Here is a 22,695-nt window from a genome sequence, read left to right as displayed (position 1 = left end):
GCTCTGCCTAATGTAGATTGGAATCTTGTTCCAAAGCATGGGAAGTCTCTGGGACAGGAATCTATCCCTCCAGCATGTCCTATTTATTGTTGTGGTGAGGTTAAATCCATAGAGCGTGTGGCTCAAGAGGATATGGTTTTCTTTAGGTGGAGCATGGCCATCAATTCTGGGTTGGACATGGCCTTGTATGTCAGGAAGAAATCACCTCTGAGTAGGTGGTATGCAACCGAGTACAGCTGGAGTTTCTTCAGTCAAGCTACATAGGGCATCAGTTTGAGGTCAGTGATCCTCTTGGTGAGGTACTTCTGTGGTCTTTTCAGCTGTTGCAGGTGTCTTGTAAGGTACATCCCAAATGGGGCATTGTACTGTATGATGGGTCTGATGAGTAGAGGGCACAATGACCTCTTTTGATCTGGATGCGAACCCTTTTGTGATTAGGTGGGCCACATAGAAGGATTTTCTAACCGCGTTGGCAATGTGATTATCAAAGGAGAGATTACTATCTACTTGGGTCCCCAGATCCCTTATTATATCTTTTGTATTTAGGGGACTATCACCTATGTGGTAGTTTGTGGGTACTTTGTTTTTTCCAAAGGGGATGACTATGCACTTTTTGGCATTTAGCTTGAGGCCATGATTTTGACACCAGGTATCCGTCTCAGTGAGACCCTTTTGGAGGATGGCTGTGTCAGTTGGAGAGTCAGTTATGGCCCCCAGTTTGCAGTTGTCTGCGAACTTGGTCAGCCGTAGTCCTCCTGTGCTTACCTGTACCTCTGAGAAGTATATGCTGAACAGGAGGGGGTCCAAGGACTGAGCCCTGGGGAACGCCACTTGTAACCGGTTTAGAGTCAGACCTAGCACCCGCAACTCTCACCATGTGGGTTCTGTCCGTGAGCCAGTTGGCAACCCATCTTGTGACATAGGGGTTTATGTTCAGGCTGGTGAGCTTGTCTATAATACCAGAATGGGGAATGGTGTCGAAGGCCTTTGCGAGGTCTAGGTAGGCTGTGTGTACCACCTTTCCCTCATCTATAGCCTTGGTAACTGTCTCAAAGAAGTCCACCAGGTTTAGGAGGCATGATCCGCCCTTAACAAAGCTGAACTGGGTAGGGTCTAGTGTTTGGAGGTTCCCAATGTCTCTGTTAATGAGTTCCATGATGATGCGCTCCATAGCCTTACAGACCAAGCTAGTCAGGCTTATAGGGTGATAGTTCCCAGGGTCTGTTGTGACTCCACCTTTGCAGAGCAGAAAAAATGTTGCTGTGTGCCACTCTATGGGTACGTATCCTGTGGAGAGGCTGAGTTTGAACAGTGTGTTTTGGTAAGGGGTTAATTCGCCTTTGAGCTCATGTAGGATGCAGCCTGGGACACTGTCCAGTCCCATTGATGCTGTGTTTTTGGCTTTGGAGAGGGCTGTTTTAACCTGAGTGTCTGTGATTTCAGGGGCTGTACATTCTTCTGGTATGGTTATGGGCCCTTTTAAGGGTGGGGGGGTGAAGTTTGCACTGAACCTGTCTGCCAGGATGTTGGCGATATCGGTTGGTTCAGTGTATTTTGTGCCATTCTGCACTAACTCCGAGTAGATCTGAGCATTGCCACTTAGATTCTTGACATCGCTAAAGAATGCCTTGTGGTTATCTTTGGAGTGCTTGGCAATTTTTCTTTCGAAGCTAGCCTTGGATGATTTTATGAGGGATCATAGTTTCTTGCTGATACTGATCAGGGATGTCTTCCCTTCTTGGAATTTTACTCTTTTCTGTACTAGTTTCCTCCTTCTGTTGTATAGCTTGTTTATGACAGGGGTCCACCAGACTGGTTTACTTTTCTTGAAGGAGTGAGTCTTGGTTTTGCTTGGGATAGCACCATCCATGCATTCTTGTAGGTGCCCGTAGAATGCATTAGTAAAGGATTTTGCAGCTTGGACAGCGTTATCCTTTAGCATGGGGGCTTTGAAACTTTCCACCTCGGTCTTAAGTAACGTGAAGTTTGCTTTTGAAAAGTTTTTCACAGTGGTTTCCTTGACCTGCGGTGGAGGCAGAATGTGGATATATAATTAATTAACTGAATAATATAAATTATATTTGTAAATTAACAGTTGTAATTAAAGCTGTTTCTAATCTTGAACCCTTGAACTCCATGTTCATATGTGTGTGTGTGTGTGTGTGTGTGTGTGTGTGTGTGTGTGTGTGTGTGTGTGTGTGTGTGTGTGTGTGTGTGTGTATATATATATATATATATATATATGTGTGCGTGTGTGTGTGTGTGTGTGTGTGTGTGTGTGTGTGTGTGTGTGTGTGTGTGTGTGTGTGTGTGTGTGTGTGTGTTTATTACTTAAAGATTTTTTTTTTAACTTTCAAGGAAAACACATCAAAATACAAAAACAATGGTGAGCTATTTCCTCCTTGGGTAGTAGACTTCCTATCTTTAACAAAATGCATGTTAACACAAAAGTCATTATTCTACCAAACTTTTATGTTTATAAGAGGAATATTTACATTTTATATCTGGTTTAGTATCTTTGTTCTGAATTATTTAGCTTTGTCCAGACTTACAGTGCTTAAGAAGTTGATAGGCTCATAGGTGACTACTAGGCTAATGGCATAACAGCCTTTGCAAGCCTATCCAGTAATACCCAGGATATGACAATATTATATCTTAATTCTCCAGATATGGGATGTGATAGTATCAGGATAGTTGGTCTTTGGGTTTTGGAGCCCTAAACCATTTTACAGACTGCCTCTGTCCATAAGGGACATGGGCAGTACCCCAGGAGTGACTTTACAGTTAACTGTAGATATTACTGTTATACATATGTTCCTGTTTCATTTTCATATCACCCCTATCAAGTTTCCTTTCCAACCTTCTAAACTAGATAAATTGCAAACCAAAAGTGTGGTGGATCTCCACACTTCCTAGTTTTGCATACATTCTGTAATTTGTTTAACTTTAAATGTTTTAGATGTCACCATAGTGTTAAATGTAATTGTTGTGTCCCAGATTAGAATAGTAGAGAGCTGCCCTCCATTTGTGGGGGCACTGTGGAATTGCAGCGTAGCGATTGTTGCTGATTTCCCTTTCTGCCACCTCTTCCTTGGGCAGTGACTGTACAGGCTTAAGTTTGATAAGTGAGACAGCATTGGTTGCATAGAGGGGTGAAGCCCTGACTACTGAGCATCTTGGCTGCTTGATGCGACTGGCAGTGAGGGTAAAATCATCTTTTCTTGTGAGCAGTGTTGCTAAGCAAATTATTCTTGTGTCCTGGTGGTTGCCATGACTAGGAAAAGATCACCAGGCCAGGATCTGTGAGTGGGTTGAGTGGTTTACTGCCGGCCCTTTGCATAGGTCACATGTCTCGACTTCCCTAGCTTGCGCTGGAGATCCCAGTATAGTGTGGAAATGGCAGGATTTAGAAAAAGCTCTGCCAGTGTATGTAATGGTCCTGGCTGTTAGTGGCCCTGTGTCCATAGAACGCCTTTTCAGCTGGGAGGTAGCAACCAGTGTAATGTAACATTCTTCCAGTTACCATGAAGAGCTGCAGCTGTGGGAAATCTACCAGTGGTCAGCTGGGCATGGAACAACATCTTCTGGTAGGCATGAGGAAAATGTGTTCAGTATTAACCCAAATTTTTTCCTTTAGTCTAAATTATTTTATTGCTTTTGGAAAGCCTGATTGGACACAAATCCTATTTTTAATGGAGACCCTGAGAGAAATGCTCAATTTTACAAAATAAATAGAAGAGAGTTATACAAGAATTTGATAACGTAAATCCACAAGACTAGTAATACAACAGTCAAAAAATGAATGTGCATACATCGAATAGTAAATGTACATGAAGTAGTAGTCTCTCCTTTGATAATAACATCGCCACAGTAGTCAGGAAATCCTTCTACGTGGCACACCTCATCACAAAAGGTTCCTCAGCCAGGAAAAAGAGGTCATTGTTCCCCTCTGCTCGTCACTCATTAGACCCATTATAGAGTACAACGCCCCTTTTGGTAAGTTCCTCATAAGATATCTACAACAACTGGAAAGGCCTTAGAATTACCTCACAAAGAGGATTACTGGCCTCAAACAGATGCCCTACGCAGACCATCTCAAAAAACTGCAGCTTAACTTCGTCGCATATTGCCTACTCAGAGATGATCTCTGCCTAACATACAAAGCTATGTCAAACCCAGAGCTGTTGGACATGCTGAACTTAAAGAAATCCCAATCCCTCTGAGCTACACGCTCTAGGGACCTAAACCTTGTCACCACAATAAACAGAACATGCTGGAGGGATAGATTCCTGTCCCAGAGACTTCCCATACTCTGGAACAAACTACCTATCTATATCAAACAAAGCTCTTCATTAGCACTCTTCAAGAAAAATCTTGATGATTGGATGGGAAATAGGAAATCCATCCTCGGGATCACCTCTGTGTCTCTGCTCAACAGGGGCGCAGGAAAATTATTTTCTTGGGTGACGAAAGCCAGGGTACCTTTTTGGCTAGGCTTGTATAGGCCCTAGGGCCGATAGCCTAGTATCTACCTATGAACTTATGAACCTATGAACCCATCCATTTATGCAAATTCTTGAAGAGAACAAGGGGCGTGTTTCACTTAATGAACATGGGAAGTTTATTCCATAGACAAGGTAGTCTTTGAAATACAAATCTGTCTCTCAAGCAAGTTCTGTTAGAGTCAAAAATAAGGTTCAGGTCGATGGAATGCATTACTCTTGTATAATCTTTCTTGCAAATATGTAACATTTTCATCAGGGCTGGATCAGAGAATGTCTTGTAGGTCAGGCATAAGCCCCATCTAAGTGAACGATATGAGACAGAGTAAAGGGATAGGACCTTTAGTCAGTCTGCATAAGACATGTATCTTACACTTTGTATCGTTTTAGTGAGAAACCTCTGGGGCCACTCCAGTTGGTGTAAGTGCCTGGTTAGGTACATACAGAAGGGAACATTGTACTCGATTATGGGTCTGAGGGCCAAGTACAATGGCACCCTGACTTCCTTTGATCTTGATGCCATGCCTTTACTTATAAGTTGAGACACACAGAAGATTTCCTCATAGGTTACTATCTATCTGTGTTCCTAGGTCCCTCACCACTGAGTCTACCTTTAGGGGTGTGCTACCAATATTCTAATTTGCAGGGATGTCTGATTTACCAAAAGGTATGATTATGCATTTTTTAGCATTTTAGTCTCATACCATGGTTTTGGCACCAGTCGTTTGACATTTTTAGGCCTGTTTGTAGGATGTGAACATCATCAAGGGATTCAGTGATTGATCCCAGCTTACAGTCATCAGCAAACTTGGTCAGCCAGAGGCCACCAACATTGGCCTTCACTTCAAAGAAGTATATACCAAACAGGAGGGGTCCCAACACTGAGCCCTGTGTGATACCACTAGCAACAGGTTTCTTATCAGAATTGGATTCATCTATCCAGGCCGCATGTGCCCTGTCAGTCAGTCAGTCAGTCAGTCAGCTATCTAGCCTAATTCAGTAAGTTTATCCATGATCCAGAGTGGTTAGAAGGTATTTATGAAAAACAATCGATTTTATTTTTTTTTTTATGAAAAATAATCACCTATGTATACTGCCAATGAAATTGCAACAGGTCGCTCACCTGAAAGGACTTCATCGTTCAAACTGCTACCAAATGATGGCAACAACCCAGTGAGCAAGGAATAAATAGGGGTCCATCACAAGCCCTTCCCTGACCATTGCACAGGGGGGCAAATTAGCTTACACCACAAACTCTGCATATACTTACATATGTTGATCCCATGTTATATGATTAACCCAGTCTTCACACTTGCATGTTTTTGAATTAATAAGACTGACTTCTTTTTACTTTATGAGATTTTATTTTTTTCTTTGGATTAGTATATAACTTTTCGAATTGTATTTGAAAGAATTAAATTTATACATTTTTTTTATTTGTGTTTGAAACAACAAATATTTTTTCTTAGTTATTCCCTTTAGAAAGATAATATGCCAGGCCCCATTAAAGAGGCTATACGATATAAAAATGTCTTTCTAATTTGTATTTAAATAAAAAAAAATTCTAGCCTGTCTCCTAGGTACAGAGAGAAGGAGCCCTGACAGTGATCCAGGTGACTGGTGTTTGATTAGAGGCCCTGGCACTAGAGTAGCCAGGTAGAAAGGAAGAAGAATGAAGGTGAGTGACCTGAACACCTTTTCCAGAGGATAGGACAGGTGTGCACTTGGGGCACACATGGCAAAATCCCCATGGCAGAAACTGGTAAAAACTCCATGTGTCCTTTAAGAGAAGGGACAGGGCTACCTGGATTTGTGCCCCATAGCACATCCTCTCCCTGTTGCTTTGCTTGGTTATACAGGGATTAGGGTGGTAAAAATAAAAAAAAAATCTCAAACTACCCCTGATGGCTGCATAAATGATGACCATATCTCACTGCAGTGATGGGGAACAAATGTCCTGATTGACCAGTAGGGGCCAATAAGAACAAATAATAAATAAATAGAGAGTTTCTGTTGTCATTTTAAACTGGTAATGATTTCCAAAGCATGGTGCACAACCCTCATCCCTCTCTCCATCTTCACATGTTGTGCTGGTCCCTGTCCATATATACGTCTCATGTAGTCTCTTCTAGTTCTAGGTGACAAGCTCCTTTTCCTTAAGACACCATTGCTTACCCATGTCCTTGTTTATTCTAAATGTCCAAACTAAGCCCACATTATACTTTCTCTTTTGTGAAGTAGCTACCCTTCCGATAGGGCTCTACTGAGTTACCCACTGCTTTGGCTTGATGTGGTGACCCAAAGCCATAAGACAGAAAGTTGTAGCATCATACTTTGTAGCACAAATGAGTAACTAGTCATAGGATCCTAACAACAAAAATGATCCCCATTTCACTATTGTCAGAACTGAGAAATAAATCCTAATCATTCTATGAATTTGGCAGCTATCTGTACATATCCTGGGATTCAGAAATACCACATCTGCGATTGTGGCCAAGCCAGCACTGTTTATATCATGTGCATTATTAGCCTCAATGTTTATTGTGACTGCATGCAGTCAGGTCATGTGTGTATGATGAGCACCTAATGGCTTGATTTAAGTATGATTAACTCCGGAAAACAACAAATGTGCATGAGTACCTCTGGTAGTCATCACGAGTACGTGTGCACAGGCAGAAAAACTACATTGACAATGTTGATGTAATGTGCAGAAATATATACACAGATAAATATTACATGAAACAGGAAAATGGCAGGGATGGCTAAAGATGGAGTACAAGTTGCACTATAGCAGCAAAAACCACAATGATGGACAGAAGAGTACAAAAGCAGGTGCCTACCAAAGTAAACTTGCAAAACACAATAGAGAAGATGGCATGACAATACCTGAATGTAGAATAATGTGAAACACTGTCAGGAAAGGTGAGATACAGTAAAGTAACATGATGTACCGACCTGCACCAGTCCTGAATACATCAGAGTGTAGACAGTGGGACTGTACTATAAAGCGAATGCCATTAAAAAAGGGAAAATATGATATTCTCAGAGGAGTCGACCTATCAGTGCAGTCCACTTGGCAGTATGTCCTCAGTGCTCTATCAAAGGCAGTCACAAATAACACTTAGCTTCAAAAAGCAATAAATCAAATATTTTCCTTTTCTTTCACCTCTCCAGTAAAACTGAACACCATTGCCTGACTCTTGGTAAAGAAAAATGGTTACCTGTGACTTCCAGAGCCTCATTTCTCATAGTATAATCATAGTGGGGCCATAGTAAAATACTAGGCTATCTCCCTATGGGCACTATTAAGCCTAGCTATGCTTCTCTGTAAAATTTGATAAATGTTGGTTTCCAAGGGTTTTGTGTGGGTAAATATACTTGAGCATGGGTTGCCAAGCATTTACAAGTTTAGTCTCTCCCTAATAAAGATATAGGTGCTAGACCAGGGGTATATTTATGGTTCCCCATCCAATGATCCAAGTTTTGCTTGAATAACTGCAGGTATGAACTCTGCTTCAGATGGATGGGAAGCCTGTTCCAGAGAAGGGGGGAGCCTCTGAGACACATATATGTCCCTCCAGAATTTAGTATTTATGTTGCAGGGAAGGTGCAAGTCCCTGGATCACATGTTCCTGATGCAGTTTGTTTTATGGATGTGCAACAGGTCCATTAGGGTTGAATTTGAAGATGCATTGTAAGCCAGGCATAGGTCATCACTTAGCAGCCTGTAGGAAACACAGTATAAGGATGAGAGTTTGAGGTGGTCTGCATAGGACTTTTTTACATGCCATATTTTCATTTTGAGAGGAATTTCTGAGGACAGTTCACTTGTTGCATGTGCCAGGCCAGATACATACCAAAAGGGGCAGTGTACTCGATGAATGGTCTGATGAGAGCTGAGTACATTGAAAGGATGACATATTTGGATCTAGATGCCATACCCCTGCTTATAAGTTGTGCAACATAGAATGATTTCCTCACTACAGTAGATAAAAAAGAAAAAAAAGAACTTCTCAAAAATCAATAGCTAGCAATTTTAGAGTAGAGGAAAATAACAGGAGACTCAAAAGGAAAACAATTACTCAAACGTACTGAATACAAAGAAATTCTAAGATTACTGGCAGAGACCATCAGGACAGACCCAATACTGGAACCCGATCTTTGTACCCCCCCAACACGAATAGTCTCCCAAGGTTCACATTGCCCCCCCCCAACAAACAAAAAGGAGGTGAAAACAAAGATGCCCAGCCCCAAAAACATCTCTAATGCCCAAGTTAGAACTCTGATGTAAAAAAGTACAGCACTCAACTACAAACTCATCAAACAGCATTTTTGAGCCCACGGACACTCGAGGTTCATCAAAGACAATCCTCTTGCAGGTTTTAGCTCCCTCTCACTCCTGGAGAAACTTCAGGCAGTGCTCCCAACTAGTTCAAACCCACCACGAAGATTACGACCCCTATACCCATGGCCAACATACTGGCTGACATAATGGAAGCATACATAAAGAAAGACATGGAGGGGATCATTTGGACCCCATTTGGTGCCATTTAGGAGGTTCTCTAATCAAACTGTGACTTGGTTACTGGCCAAAGCAAAACTTCAGCCTTTTATGGGGGTTGATGGTGTCCAGTCACCTCTCATAGTCTGGACCCTCTTCTAAATACAGCCTACCTCTTCGATACAATACCCCTTCGGGTAAAAATTAAGACAAAATCATATTAAACTCAAAATCCACTGTGTTTAGCTTTGTCAAAGGCAACATGGGCTGCAACCTGCTCCAAGTTCAGAAGTTGCCAGTCACATGTCCAGCCACCATGTCGAACCAGTCCTGGACAGCAGTGAAACTTGTCACAAGTCCTTTTTACGGGCTTACTTAACACAGATCACAAGGAAACAACAAAGTTTAATGTTGACAAATACATGACAAAATGGGGCGAAAACTATTTGACACAGATATCCTTCCACACCACAGTTGCAGAACTCTCTTGCCAAAGGTGAGCCTGTACAGAAATTGCCAAAAATGGGTTCCATAGCCTGCATAAAAATATTTAGCAAAACTCCTTCAGTACTAGCAAACAGGTTAGGTGCAATCTGACACAGACAACGAATCTGGGAAAACTAGACAGCCATAATCGACACATTTGACATTTATATCCTTCAGCAGGTAAAACTTGAAAAGGATAACTGGTGCCACACTGCCCTCATCAAGATCAAGGCCATCATACACTCAAGTCAGTCAGGTGGGGAAAACATAATCTCATCACTCAGTCATGGGGTGGCAATCACTAATGTGCCCCACAAATATGGGATGATCTGACGGGCAGCAGCTGGGCCACAAAGTCCCAAAAATCTGAAACAAAAAGCAAAAAAATGTCTCAAAAGACTGAAAGAACTCCCGACTGATTCAGCTCTATGCATACACTCTGAGGGAGGCGAGCCTGACTGACAAGAATTTTGATACCAGGCCATTTGATCAATATGCTTCCTCAAAAAGCTTCACCTCAAAATCAGAGATCTGTCAGCGACCAGGGGGGCGGAGACAACCATAACTATTAATAGGAAGTCACCCAAAGACTCCTAGATCCAAAAGAAAAAAACTAACATATGTGCAAAAACCGGCCCGGTATAGGGCAGGCAAGAGCTGGCCTTGTTCAAAGAATCTTGACCAATGGATGGGAGATCGCAGATATACCCCAGGATTACCCTCAGTGTCACTCGCAACAGAGGCATAAAAAATGGGTATATTTCCCATACCCAAAAAGGGGTGGGTGAAGCCACAAAACTATGGGCTAGGCTTGTAAATGCCCTCGGGCAGATAGCCTAGTATGAACCTATGAACCTATGAACCTATGATGGTCAAATGCCAAATCACTGTCTACATACATTCCCAAATCCCTGACTACGGAGTCTTCCCTTATGGGGATATTATCAATATATTAGTTTTTTGGGGTGGCAGTCTTTCCAAATGATGGCATGATACACTTTTTGGCATTGAAATTTAGACCATGTGACTATGGCATCAGGTACTAATCTGTGTCAGGCCTTCTTGGAGGATATTTGTTTCTTAGGTGGATTCAATGACTGCATCCAATTTGCAATCATTTTCAGTCTTGGTTAGCTAGAGGACCTTGATGTTAGCCCTGGCCTAGAGAAGTAGATGCCAAACTGGACTGGCCCTAGCACCGAGCCCTGAGGCACCTCACTAATAACTGGCCTTTTTGTAGAGGAAGACTCCCCTACTCTAATTTCTTGGGTCCTGTCTGTAAGTCAGCTGGCTATCCAGTGGGAGATGCAGGGATTTATACCTAGTTTAGTGAACCTTTCTACAATGCATGACAGGGGTATTGTACCAAATGCCTTCGCTAGGTCAGAGTAGGAAGTTGCACCATTTTGCCTTCATCCATTGCTTTAGTGACCTTTTCAAAGAAGTCCACTAGGTTGAGTAGGCAAGACCTGCCCTTTACTAACCAGAACTGATTGGGTCCACTGTTTGTAAGTTACTTGTCTTGTCATTTAGGATATCCATGATTATTCTCTCTATAGCTTTGTATATCAGACTAGTTAGGCTGATGGGTCAGTAATTCCCTGGATCTGTGGCTGGTCCACCCTTGTTAATAGGTGTAGTCTTCCATTCATTTGGCATGAAGCCTGTTTGGAAGCTGTAGTTAAATAGTGCTTCTGATGGTCCCGATGATTCATGCTTCATGTTATTAAGGATGTATCCTGGGATATTATAGGTACCTGCTCTTTAGTGATAGATGGGGGAGTTATGGATGTGTTTTGTTTTTTCTGGAGCTGCATCTGGTGGGGAAAGCAGGGTAAAACTGAAGCAACATTTGTAAGCCAGGAGGTTTGCTATATCTTATATAAGCTGCATCATTTTAAATTAATTTGGTACATTGTTGTGTATTGCCTTCAAGGTTATGGACATATATGAAAACAGTTTTGTGATTATCCTTGGCCTGGGAAGCTAATTGTACCTCAGATTTGGTTTTGGTGGACTTTATTATTCCCTGAGTTGCTTGTTTAGGTTTATGAGGGATTTTTTTCACCTTGCTGGGCATTGCACCTCCTGATGTTTGCCATGAATTTCCTTCTTTTGTTGTACACCCTACTAATGTTGGGATTCTACTAGGGAAGTTTGTTTTTTGAGATGACCCTGTGCTTAATCCAGGTAGGTACAGCTGTCTCTATGCAGCTGTTAATATGACTATACAGAGCTTCTGTGAATGACTCTGCATGCTTTAAGCCAATTGTTAAAGTCAATTATTTTCAATTCATATTGTGGCAACATCCTAGCAGAAGGTAGACTGCTGCTCAGTGTTAGTCTCATACTGGTCTGGGACACATAGTTCGAGAGCTTTGTCATGTTTCTCTTCATGTAATCTAGGGAGGTACATCTCAGGTGTTTATACCCACATGGATTATGATTGAGTCATGCTGGTACCTGTGGTTCAGCAACCTAAGTGCATGTGTGATCTAACAGATCCTGGCCCCTGACAGATGGCTGACCCTGACTATCTCCTTACTAAGCCTGGTAAGTGGAACATTGGTGTATCTCACAGTGGAGCGTCCTATGACCAAAATATTGGGTTGCGTGAATGTAGACAAATGTGTTGTGTTGGGTATTAATTTTGTGGAATACTCTTGAGGTTGCTGAGGGTCCTTTTTGATTGTGCAATGTCTGGAGGGTCTTTGTGGTTTAGGGAGATTACATTTAAGAGCCTCACCATGTAGGTGTATGGGTCTGGCCCATACTATCTGAGGTGGGGTAGTGTGTGTTACTGATAATCTGTTATTATAAGTGCTTATATGTGACAGCCATGTTTCCTGTGACATTGTGTAACTACATTTCTCACGCACACTGTATCAGTTTGTTTAAGAATTAAGTGGTTGCCTCCTAAATACTCACCTATAAACTTTTCATTCAAGGATACTGTCCCCCCCCCAAAAAAAAAATAAACATGAAAAACTCAAGCTACTCCCTTTAGAATTCTAAATCAGTCTTTCCTTTGACTCACTGTCTATGAAAGACCTTTCTCAAAACTTGTACAAGCTTGTTGAAACCCTCTACCAGAATATATCAAACAAACTGAAAATATTGCTTCCTTCATGAAGTCTCTTCATTCTCACTTGCTAAAGGAAAACAAATGTAAGTGCTTCAGGGATACTGGTTAATGGACTTCTTTGCCTCTCCCACCATAATATTTATTTATTTATTTATTTATTGACATTTGTTAACCGGGTTTGTCCATCTGGGCTTGTGGCCCATTTTCAGTGGAGACCCGAGGAGAAAAGCTCCAGTAGTACATTTTAAACAAGTACAATTTTAAACAATATCGATATAATAGCTGTTATAGCAAAAAGATTCACATATGTTGGGTTACATGCATAAAGTTAAAGTCGCATTAAAAAGAAGCTAAGTAACAATTTTACATTGATATTGTTCAATAAGTCAACAATAAAAATGTTTTGTTTGTATAAAATTATGCAAATGCATAGTAGACACATTGAAGAGAGAGGTGTGATGAGGTACTAAGTATGGACCTTTTGAGGATACATAAAGGGAAGGAAGACTAGGTGGGGTCATGGCAAGGCCAGGTCCTGGAATTGAGAAAATAAGCTTTTAGTTCATTTTTAAAGTGTGAGGTGTGGGAGATTGAACGTAAGTCAAGAGGAAGTTTGTTCCATGCATGGGCAAGGGAGTGTTTGTAGAGTAGTTTGCCTACTGACCTTTTTGGGTGGTAGATATCAAGTAATTGTTGGTTAGAAGTACGGAGGGTCCAGGATGGGATGTAGATGGAGAATAAGGAAGATAGAGATGGACAGAAGGAGGGTTTATAAAGAATAGAGTGTAGCATATGAAATTGATAAGATAGCAGAAACTGGGGAAGTTCAAGCCATTGAAAAGAGTTTAAAGAAATGCAGTGGTGTGAGTTGTATGGGGAGTTAGTAATGAATCTGGCTATTTTATGGTAAGTCTGTTGCAGTTTGTTTAGAGTGGAGGCCTGGATATTGGTAAGAACTGGGGCGGTGTATAAGAGGGAGGAGGAGTGCCTGGCCCGGTGTAAGTCTAGATTCAGGGGTTAGGAATTTTTTGTTCCGATATAGCAGACCTAGTTTCTGTTTTTTTTTTTTTTTTTATACATTGGAGTATGTGTAGGTTGAACTTTAGTTCGTAATAATATTAAATGCTGATCATTACATCCCTCTTTTTGACCTTGGAACTATATCTCCATCTGGTTCCACTCTCTGAATGTATCATACTAGGAAATTGGTGTCAGGGTAAAGCCTTATTGTTCTAGTAATCATTTTATTCTACTATGATTAAAAACATTTTCAGCTATTTGCACTAAAGTCAGATATGATCTTTTCACTCTGTATAGTCCACTGGACTTTATGACATAACACTCTGCTCCCACACATTCTCTTCATAACTCCTTATATTAGGTAAATAACCTACTAAGGAGTCTCACTTTTCATAGTGAATTAAACCTACTCAAATAATGCAGCCTTTTAGTAACAGGTGCTTTCTGTTACTTTATTTAATGTTTGTTTCAGTCCTTCTTAAGACCCACTTATTGGTTAATTTATATTTGTTTAACTTACTCATTACAATTTTTATAGTTTGTGTATTTAATCAACTTGCATTATATTGTGTGCGCCAGAAAACAAAAGAAAGAATATAGGGTGAACGATCGGATAAGAGGGCAAGAAATGTTGAAAATGCATAAATATAGTTGCAAGTATAGAAAACTCTTGGAACAACCTCATGTTGATCAGGATCAAATGCAGGAATGGTTAAGGAGAGGTGAATTTAAACCAAAAGGCAAAAGGTTAATATTGGTGGCCCAAGATAGTGGACTGCATACATGTTGGTTTACAAAGTCCTTGAACATGTGGGAGAAACAGTCAAATGTAGGTTTTGTAAAACAGTTTGGAAACAGTTGCACATCTTGTTGCTGGTTGTGATAAACTAATGGGGTTCTAATACCATAATGGGAATGGACCCCATTCCTAAGTCAAAGTATGATTAAAGTTCATGAAATTAGTATTGTTTCAATCTTTGATGTCAGCCAGAAGTGTTTTTTACAGCACCCGCAATGTGCCCAGGAATGACTCCTTCTGCAGTTCATATGGAGTTACATATCTCGGTAACATGACTAAATACAATTGCAGATTCTATAAGACCCTTTGCTCCTACTACTGTTGTAATTGTCTGGGTATCTTTCTTCCACATCGCTCTCATTTCTGCCTGCAAATCCTGATATTTTATAACTTTGTATTTCTCTCCGTACGCAAGACACTGTAGTCACTGGACATAGGTTCATAGGTTAGTACTAAGCTAACTGCTCTTGTGAGCCATTTTAAGCTTAGCCAATTATCCCTTGTGAGACTCAAACCCTGCAGCCTGCATTTGTAAGGCAAACACCTTAACCATTAGGTTAATCAGTGCTACTTTTGTCTTCTTTTCGTGGGCCACTATATCTGGTTTCCTCGTATTTCTCTTTTGAACTGTTGGTAATGGGTGATCCTGTGTTCTGTTAGACTTCAGCATTTTCTATGATGCTTTGTGGATCATGTTTCCAGTGTTTTTCAGCTACTTCAATATTATAATATTTTGACAATCCCCAGTGCTACTGTCTTACTACATTATTATACCTTTCAGTATACGGTCCTTCTGCCATTAGTATGTCACAGCCAGCAACAAAGTATGCAACTGTTTCCAATTCTGTTTTACAAAACCTACATTTGTCTGCTTCTCCCACATGTTCAATGGACTTTGTAAACCAATGTATACGTGTGCATAGTCCACTATCTTGGGCCACCGATATTAACCTTTCATCTTTGGGTTTAAATTCGCCATTCCTTATCCATTCCTGCATTCGATCCTGATCAACATAAGGTTGTTCCAGGAGTTTTCTATACTTGCAGCTATATTTATGCATTTTCCACATTTCTTGCCTTCTCATCTGATCCTTCATCTTATATTCTTGCTTTTGTTTTTTTTTTTGGTACATTCAGTTGCTTCCTGATTTCCATTCCCACTTGACAACAATATGCTTCTGCTAGACTAAGTAGGAAAGCCATCTTAGTTGTATTCTCCTCATGTTTCAAAACTTTCACTATGTTTGGGTCTTGTGAGGTCAGCAGATATGTATGCAGTCCCACAATTTTCAATCTATGCATGTAATCAATTTCAAGGAGGCCCATACCCCTTTCAGAATGGGGAATATATAATCTTGGCATGCACTGATTTTTATAACTCATTTGATGAGCATGAAACATCCTTCTTGCTTTCCTGTCTAATCTATCCAACACCTTTTGAGTCCAATCAATCAATCACTCCAAAACTGTAAGTTAGGACAGGAAGGGCAAATTGGTTTGCAGCTTGAACTTTTTGTTCCCTAGATGCCAATGCTGTTTTTAGGCTTAAAGTTGTCTAAAATATTCCTTACTGAGTTTTATTCACATTTGTTAATATTTTATTGTTGATCCTTCATCAGTTCCCAAATATTTATACACGCCTCTTGCTCAAGTTCTTTTAGATCACATTCTTGTCCCAAACTGATGTTTTCTTGGTGCTGCAGCTTTCCTACTTTAAAGGTTGCCTTTGCACATTTATCAAGACCAAATGACATTCTTATATCACCTGAAAAAGTTTTGATTACTTGCAACTGTGCTTGCAGTTCCTCATCTGATGAGCTATACAGTTTTAAATCATCAACAAACAGAAGATGAAAAGTCTTTACATTTACACTTTATTGCTTTCTGGGAACCAAATTATAGCCATGACCTAATCTGTTAAGCAGACAGCTGAATGGATTAAGGGCAAGGTAAAAGAGCAGTGGTGTCAGAGAGTCACCCTGGAATATCCCCATTTGGATTTTTATCCCTGGAATAATAATTCATCCTTTGTCATGGCTTAACTGAAAATTGGTTTGCCACTGTTTCATGAGTATACTTATTTTTTTTTGATTTCTCCAAATCTTTTGGGTTTCTAATACCATGATGGGAATGGACCCCATTCCTAAGTCAAAGTACGAGTAGCGTTCATGAAATTAGTATTGTTTCACTCTTTGATGTTAGCCAAAAGTGCTCTTCGCAGCACCTGCAATGTGCCCAGTAATGACTCCTTCTGCAATTCGTATGGTGTTACATGAATTGGTAACAAATCTAAATACGATAGTAAATTCTTTTTTATAAGACCAGTTGCTCCTACTACTATTGAAACTGTCTGGGTATCTTTCTTCCACATGGCTCTCGTTTCTGCCTGCAGATCGAGGTATTTTATGACTTTGTAGGTCTCTATACGCAAGACACTATAGTCACTAGGTGTGGCGATTTCAATGATCAATGCTACTTTTGTCTTCTTTTCTTGGACCACACAGTATGGAAGTAGTGATTGTGCCCCAATTTCAGCCTCCCATTGGCCAAGGAGGTTTGGCTTGCTTCAGCTCATGTCACTGTAGTGGCTGGCCATGGCACTGTTTCTCCATGCATGGGATGCCAGTAGCATGGGTGACAGCTTTGGCTAAACTATCCCATTATACTGTGTCTCTGTCTAGTCCTCCTCCGGGAGCCTCCAGCTGTAATGCTTATAGAGAATGTTAAAAAAAAGGTACCTTTTCACATCATCTCTGTGCTCTAGAAGGAGAAAAGGAGTACTTCATTTACCTTTTCTAGCCATAATTGTTTCAGTTCCAAAGATCTTAGAAAAAAATGTCATTTCCCATGTGTCTTAGCCTTCGCACAAAGACGGGCACTGATGAGTAACTTATTTGCGAGATGGATAGCAAACTAATAAACTCCTGTATTATTATAGCTCCAATGGCACTTTAAGGTGTGAAACATAGCAGATCTCCAAATCTCTTCTTGCTGCTAAGAATACATGCTCAAAAGTGACTCCATTTTCAGACAGTTAACTATGGGATGACAGCTCTCTCTACCTTAACATAATTGGCTTCCCATACATGCATGGAGCTGTCCACAAGTACACAGATAGTAATCTTCACAATGTTTATCAGGTTTTCTCATTGCACAAATTGACCACTTCAGAAAATATAATGAGATTACCCTAAATATCATAATCATCACATTCAAAAATGATGCATTTATATGATATAAAAGTAATGAGAAGCCTAGACCGATGTCATGCTATGGAATAAAAGAGAAAAAGGTGTCTGAATCCTGCAAGCTGCTTGTGCTGAAATCTTTCTTTCTTTCTTAGTCAAATATCTGCTTATGTAAGGTAAGTAGCACTTCTCACACACTTCCATTCAGTTGTAAAACACTAGCTTTGAGTGATCCTCCACCCTAATGCCTATGAGGGGTGTTATTTTTTAGTAATTTTAGGATGAGTTGAATAAAACTGCCTTGAGGTACATTGCAAGTGTACTACAAGCAGCAGACTGCAAGACTGTTAAGGTAGATGGGAGAAACCCCCCCGCCCCGAGCGCATATTCTGAGTAATGTTCATTAGTATTCTACTGTTGTATGCCTTGCACATATCTGATAAGTCACAACCTTAGTAAAACTGGTATTGTAATGTTCAAGTGTTGATTGTCTACTAGCACTTTTGTAATTGTTTTATGAGAAATATGTGCTCTGTGCATATACAATGCTTGGGAATTACTTAAATGTTGTGAGTAGACATATGTAACTGTCAGGTACAAGGGGAGCATAATGTATGTCCTAGTACTACAGGTTTATTGTACAGACTTTTTAAGGGCCGTGCAAGAACAAGACTATTAATTCCCCTGTTTTCCATTCCAACAGAGCATTGCCTAAAAATCAGGTCCCTAAGAAAAGTGCAGGATCTGATGGCTCATCTACATGCACCTTGCAAGTTCATATTTACTCATACATAAAATGAGGTGGTATTACAAGCCATCTGTCTCCATGGCTCACCAGCCCTTATGTGACCATGCCTAGGCTGAAATGGTTACCAGTTTAAAGACAATGAGTGATCAGGACCACAGAGACTACATGATCCATTGCAGGGCCATAGATATCATCAGTCCTGCCACCCAATAAGCAGAAGCCATGGCACCGGAATGGAGGGAAACCGGAGGTAGGCCATCAACTGAGCCACCACTTATGGAGACTGAGGAGCTCCTGGTCTCACTGAAAGGCAGTACTACCTCTATAGTGTCCTACAGCATGGTGCTGGATGTTAAGGCAGAGCTTGACTGGCCCTAGAGAGTTTCAACTGCAGATGCCCCAGGTGTGTACTCTTCTTCATAGTATGAACATCTGCAAATTCTCCTTATCACATAGTCAGTGTAATGTTCATTAAAGTTGTCTGACTTATGGTGTATAGGTACATAGGGTATCCATGTTCCAAGTACATCTGCATGAGATATGCCCAGGGATATTAATTGCTATCATATCTTTATAGCTGTAAAGATATCAGTTGCATATGTAGTTGTGGTGTTGGGTCCTACTTATACTGTATATATTTTTGTTTTGGTGTATTTATAGGTGATTCTTTATCCAGCACCAGCACAGTGGAACTGCCTCTGTCTGATGCTGGAACTTCTGTAGCCTCTAATAAAGATGGCATGGATGAGCTGGCACAGTCTAGGGGTGCAGAGTGAGTGCTGGATACAGGGAGTGTGACCTCACATCCCTACTCAGAATGGACATAGTTTATATGCCTGTGGATACCCAAGAAGCACAACCATCAGATAGTGGACAGGTTGATGGAGACATTGTAAATCAGAGAAGTATGGTGGCCCCAAGATCAGAGATGTCTGCATTTGCCCCTAGCACTCATGGGGCGGGGGTTACACAATAGTGGGTTGGTAATGGTGCTCATTGCAGGTATGGCTACCAATCCCCCAAGATGATGTGTCAGTAGCTGCCACCCAACATATGTGCAGGGCCATTATGGAGGTACAGGCTAGTACAACCACAGCCATGGCAGAGATAGTGAGGGTGTTCCGGGCTGTGCATGTTGATCTATGGGAGTATATGACCAGTATGTGCAATTAGTTAGATAAGCTGAATCACACATTGGAGTGCACAGTGTCTTCTCTGGGTAGTCTGTCTAGAGTAAGTGGCCATCCTTACAGCTGATCATCTGCTACATCCACAGGTGTTATCCAACATAGACATGAATGAGTGGGAGCCTGCTCCTGCAGTGCTAGCACTTCCACAGCAACATCAATTTTGCAGGCATCTACTTCTAGTAGAGGGCATCACCATGGTAATGGTCATCAATGGGGTGGGACATCAGCTAGCAGATGCCAGTCTAGGTCATGCAGCACCCCAACATCTAGCCATGGTCATACTATAACCAGTGCAACTCCTGTCAAAGCCAGCTGTCATGAGTGTTGACATGCACAGGAAGCTGAACCCTCGACCATGCATGCCTTGTACCTGTCCAGTAAGCTATGTCGCAGTGCTGCACCATATGTTCAGGCTGTGTCCCTGCTGACCCACAGTCACACACACATGTACACAGCACATGAGAGCATACACACACAGACACACACACACACACACACACACACACACACACACACACACACACACACACACACACACACATATCACCACCACCCCACAGCCCCCAGCACATCACAAACACATCCACTTACCCTGGCTTTTCTACACATTAAACTTCCTCAAGCAAGCTCTCATGCTGCCCATAAATGAACTTGTTCTTTAGCTGCACCTCAGCATTCTTATTCACACACAGTAACTGCATTATCCACCTGTGTAAATGATGATAACTATGCCCGTCCTTTTGTACATTGTTACTTAGGTTGCCTATATGTGAAATACAGAAGCAGCAGCATATTTACATGCACCACATTTACCATAGTGTATCTGCTTAACCCTTGTATAGTTATGTTTTAAAGCTTTGTACCATCTGCTGCTTCGTAGCTAGTGTCATGGCATATTTCGTTGCATCCATCTGACATGGTCAAGCCCTGCTGCTGGTCCTACTCTGTCTCCTTGCCTGTCTCAGCAGCTACTGCCTGTGGTGTTGGGAACTGCTGGTCCTACAAGAGGCCACCTTGCTTCCTTACTGTCATATTATGCAACATAAAACACATGGTCAGCTTTTTGACAAACATAGCGGGGTTATACCACAAGTCACCACTGGATTTATCCACAGCAAAAGCATGGCTTCAGCAGCCTAAACTCATGGTCTGTAATATTTCTGGCTTGCGATAGTACATGGTTGTACCCCTGTGTGGATTTCTGAGGGGTGTCATGAGTCAGAGTCCTAGGGCATATCCAGTATCACCCACAAGATGACCTGGTGGGATGTCACCCCATGAAAACATTGATAAAGGTCACATGTGTGCTGCCATATGTGAGAGCAATGAAAACTGCTTATATGGCCTGCACTCACATTGTATATGATACCTGTGCATTATGGACCACCTGGTAGTTGATGGAGTGATACCCACTAGGGTTCTTATACCTTCTTCCCATTTCATCAGGTGAGGTCTTTATTTCAATGTGTGTACAGTTTATAGCCTCCACTATATCAGGGGAATGGACTATGCCATAGAACTCCTGCAATGGTTGCTGTCTCCATGGGGTATGTGGGAGCCACATATATGCCCCCACATGCTGAAACATGCATCAAGGAACTGGCAGAGTATACCTGAAATACCCCACTGTGTTCCCAGTAGATTGCTGATAGTTTTTTGTAGTTAAAATATGTAAAGCCACAGATACCTCTGTATCCACTTGGACAGCTACTCCATGACTCCCACAGGGCTGCAGATGAGGTTGACACATGTCCACAATTTCCTGCATGGTGTCCCTATTCACATGGTACTGTTCCACTATGTTGGTAACATGAAAGTCATGAAATATTAAGCATGGTTGGATGACTCTGTGCCACCAGGGGAGATGTCATGCAGACTCAAGCAAAGCACTTACAATGGCTGCTGCAACTCAAAGCATATTTGTATGATGTATATCATATGAATGCACAGGCATAAATCTAAAGTAAGCACAGAATCACTTCATGAAATTTAAATGTTTCAGAATTACTCCACTATTTTGTTTTGTAGCATTATCATATGTGGTGCTTCATTATACAGTCTTTAGCATATAGCATGGCCAATCACATACCCTGTCCTAGATATGTTGTGCGGATAGATTTTATAACTCACACCCACCCTGCAGATGGCCACTCATCCTACAATTTCATTTATCATGATACAACAATTTTTTCTAAATCTGGCCCATAATGTTTTATGGAAATGTTTTGAATACTGTAGCATATCACACCACACAAAAGGAAGTAAACACAAGTTCTTAAATGCCGTAACATGGCTGACATTATTTAAGTGCTACTTAAACTATTCAGCCATGATTTTTCAAACTCTTCTACATATGCCTGCACAGCTACCGGTAAAAAAATCATAATAGCAGGAAGTAAGATACCTGAACTTGAGAAAGGATCTTTCTGTACATTACTTGTAGTGTATATGGAATATTTGCTCTTATTTGAAGAAATGGAAAGATGGCAACAACCCTTTGCATGCTATAAATGAAACTGACATATTGTTTCAACACTTGAAACTATGTGCTTGTCCTTTCTGCAGATGCAAAGCAGATAATGATTTCTGGTATATGGGAGAACGGTGTGAGAAAAAACGTAGAGCAGAAGTCCCTGTCGACATTGGACTTGCTTCAAGTTTTGCAGCAGCTGCCTCTGTGCTGATGACTGTTATCATAAGTGTATACTGTATTAGAAAAGACTACTACAATAAACTAACAGAGTTCAATGATGACTGCTCTTTCGAAAACACAACTTCATGTTGAAATGAGTACGTAAGTATAGAAGGAAAACTATCAAAAGTTTCCACAGCTGCCAAGGCAAACAGTGCCTGTACGATCTCATTTTTTTCTTTTTTTTTTAAATTTTAATCTTTCAACTGATGCTTATAAACTAAATCAAAAGGTCAGACATGAAAAACAAAATGCCAAAGTTTGTTAATACTTTTCAGCCTGAGCGTGTGGTACAGAAAAATAATAACCCAGACCAAATTAAAGTAAATAAATGTAGTATTTATATTTTGTTTTGTTTTGTATATTATTTGCATTTTTTGAAAATATCAGACACAGCTCATGCTGGATTGCACTAACCTTTTAAATGTCAGATAAATACCTTTGAACAGTGGAAAAGAATTTAGAGAAATAAATTTGGTTGATG

The 22,695-nt window shown here is 40.9% G+C and overlaps 1 protein-coding gene across 1 annotated transcript in view; it reads left to right on the top strand.

The window, feature by feature from the left end:
• LOC122797075 (meprin A subunit beta-like) overlaps positions 1-22,304 on the top strand; it is a 111,276-nt gene extending 88,972 nt beyond the window's left edge. The window contains exon 4 of the mRNA XM_044065850.1: positions 22,085-22,304. Within this exon, the coding sequence (XP_043921785.1) occupies positions 22,085-22,304 (220 nt within the window). The remainder of the gene's footprint in view (positions 1-22,084) is intronic.
• The last annotated feature ends 391 nt before the right edge of the window (positions 22,305-22,695 follow it).

This window comes from Protopterus annectens, chromosome 3.part0 (assembly GCF_019279795.1).
Source record: "Protopterus annectens isolate FY-2018-M chromosome 3.part0, PAN1.0, whole genome shotgun sequence".
Lineage (NCBI taxonomy): Eukaryota > Metazoa > Chordata > Ceratodontiformes > Protopteridae > Protopterus > Protopterus annectens.
This window is presented reverse-complemented; position numbering and strand designations above follow the sequence as displayed.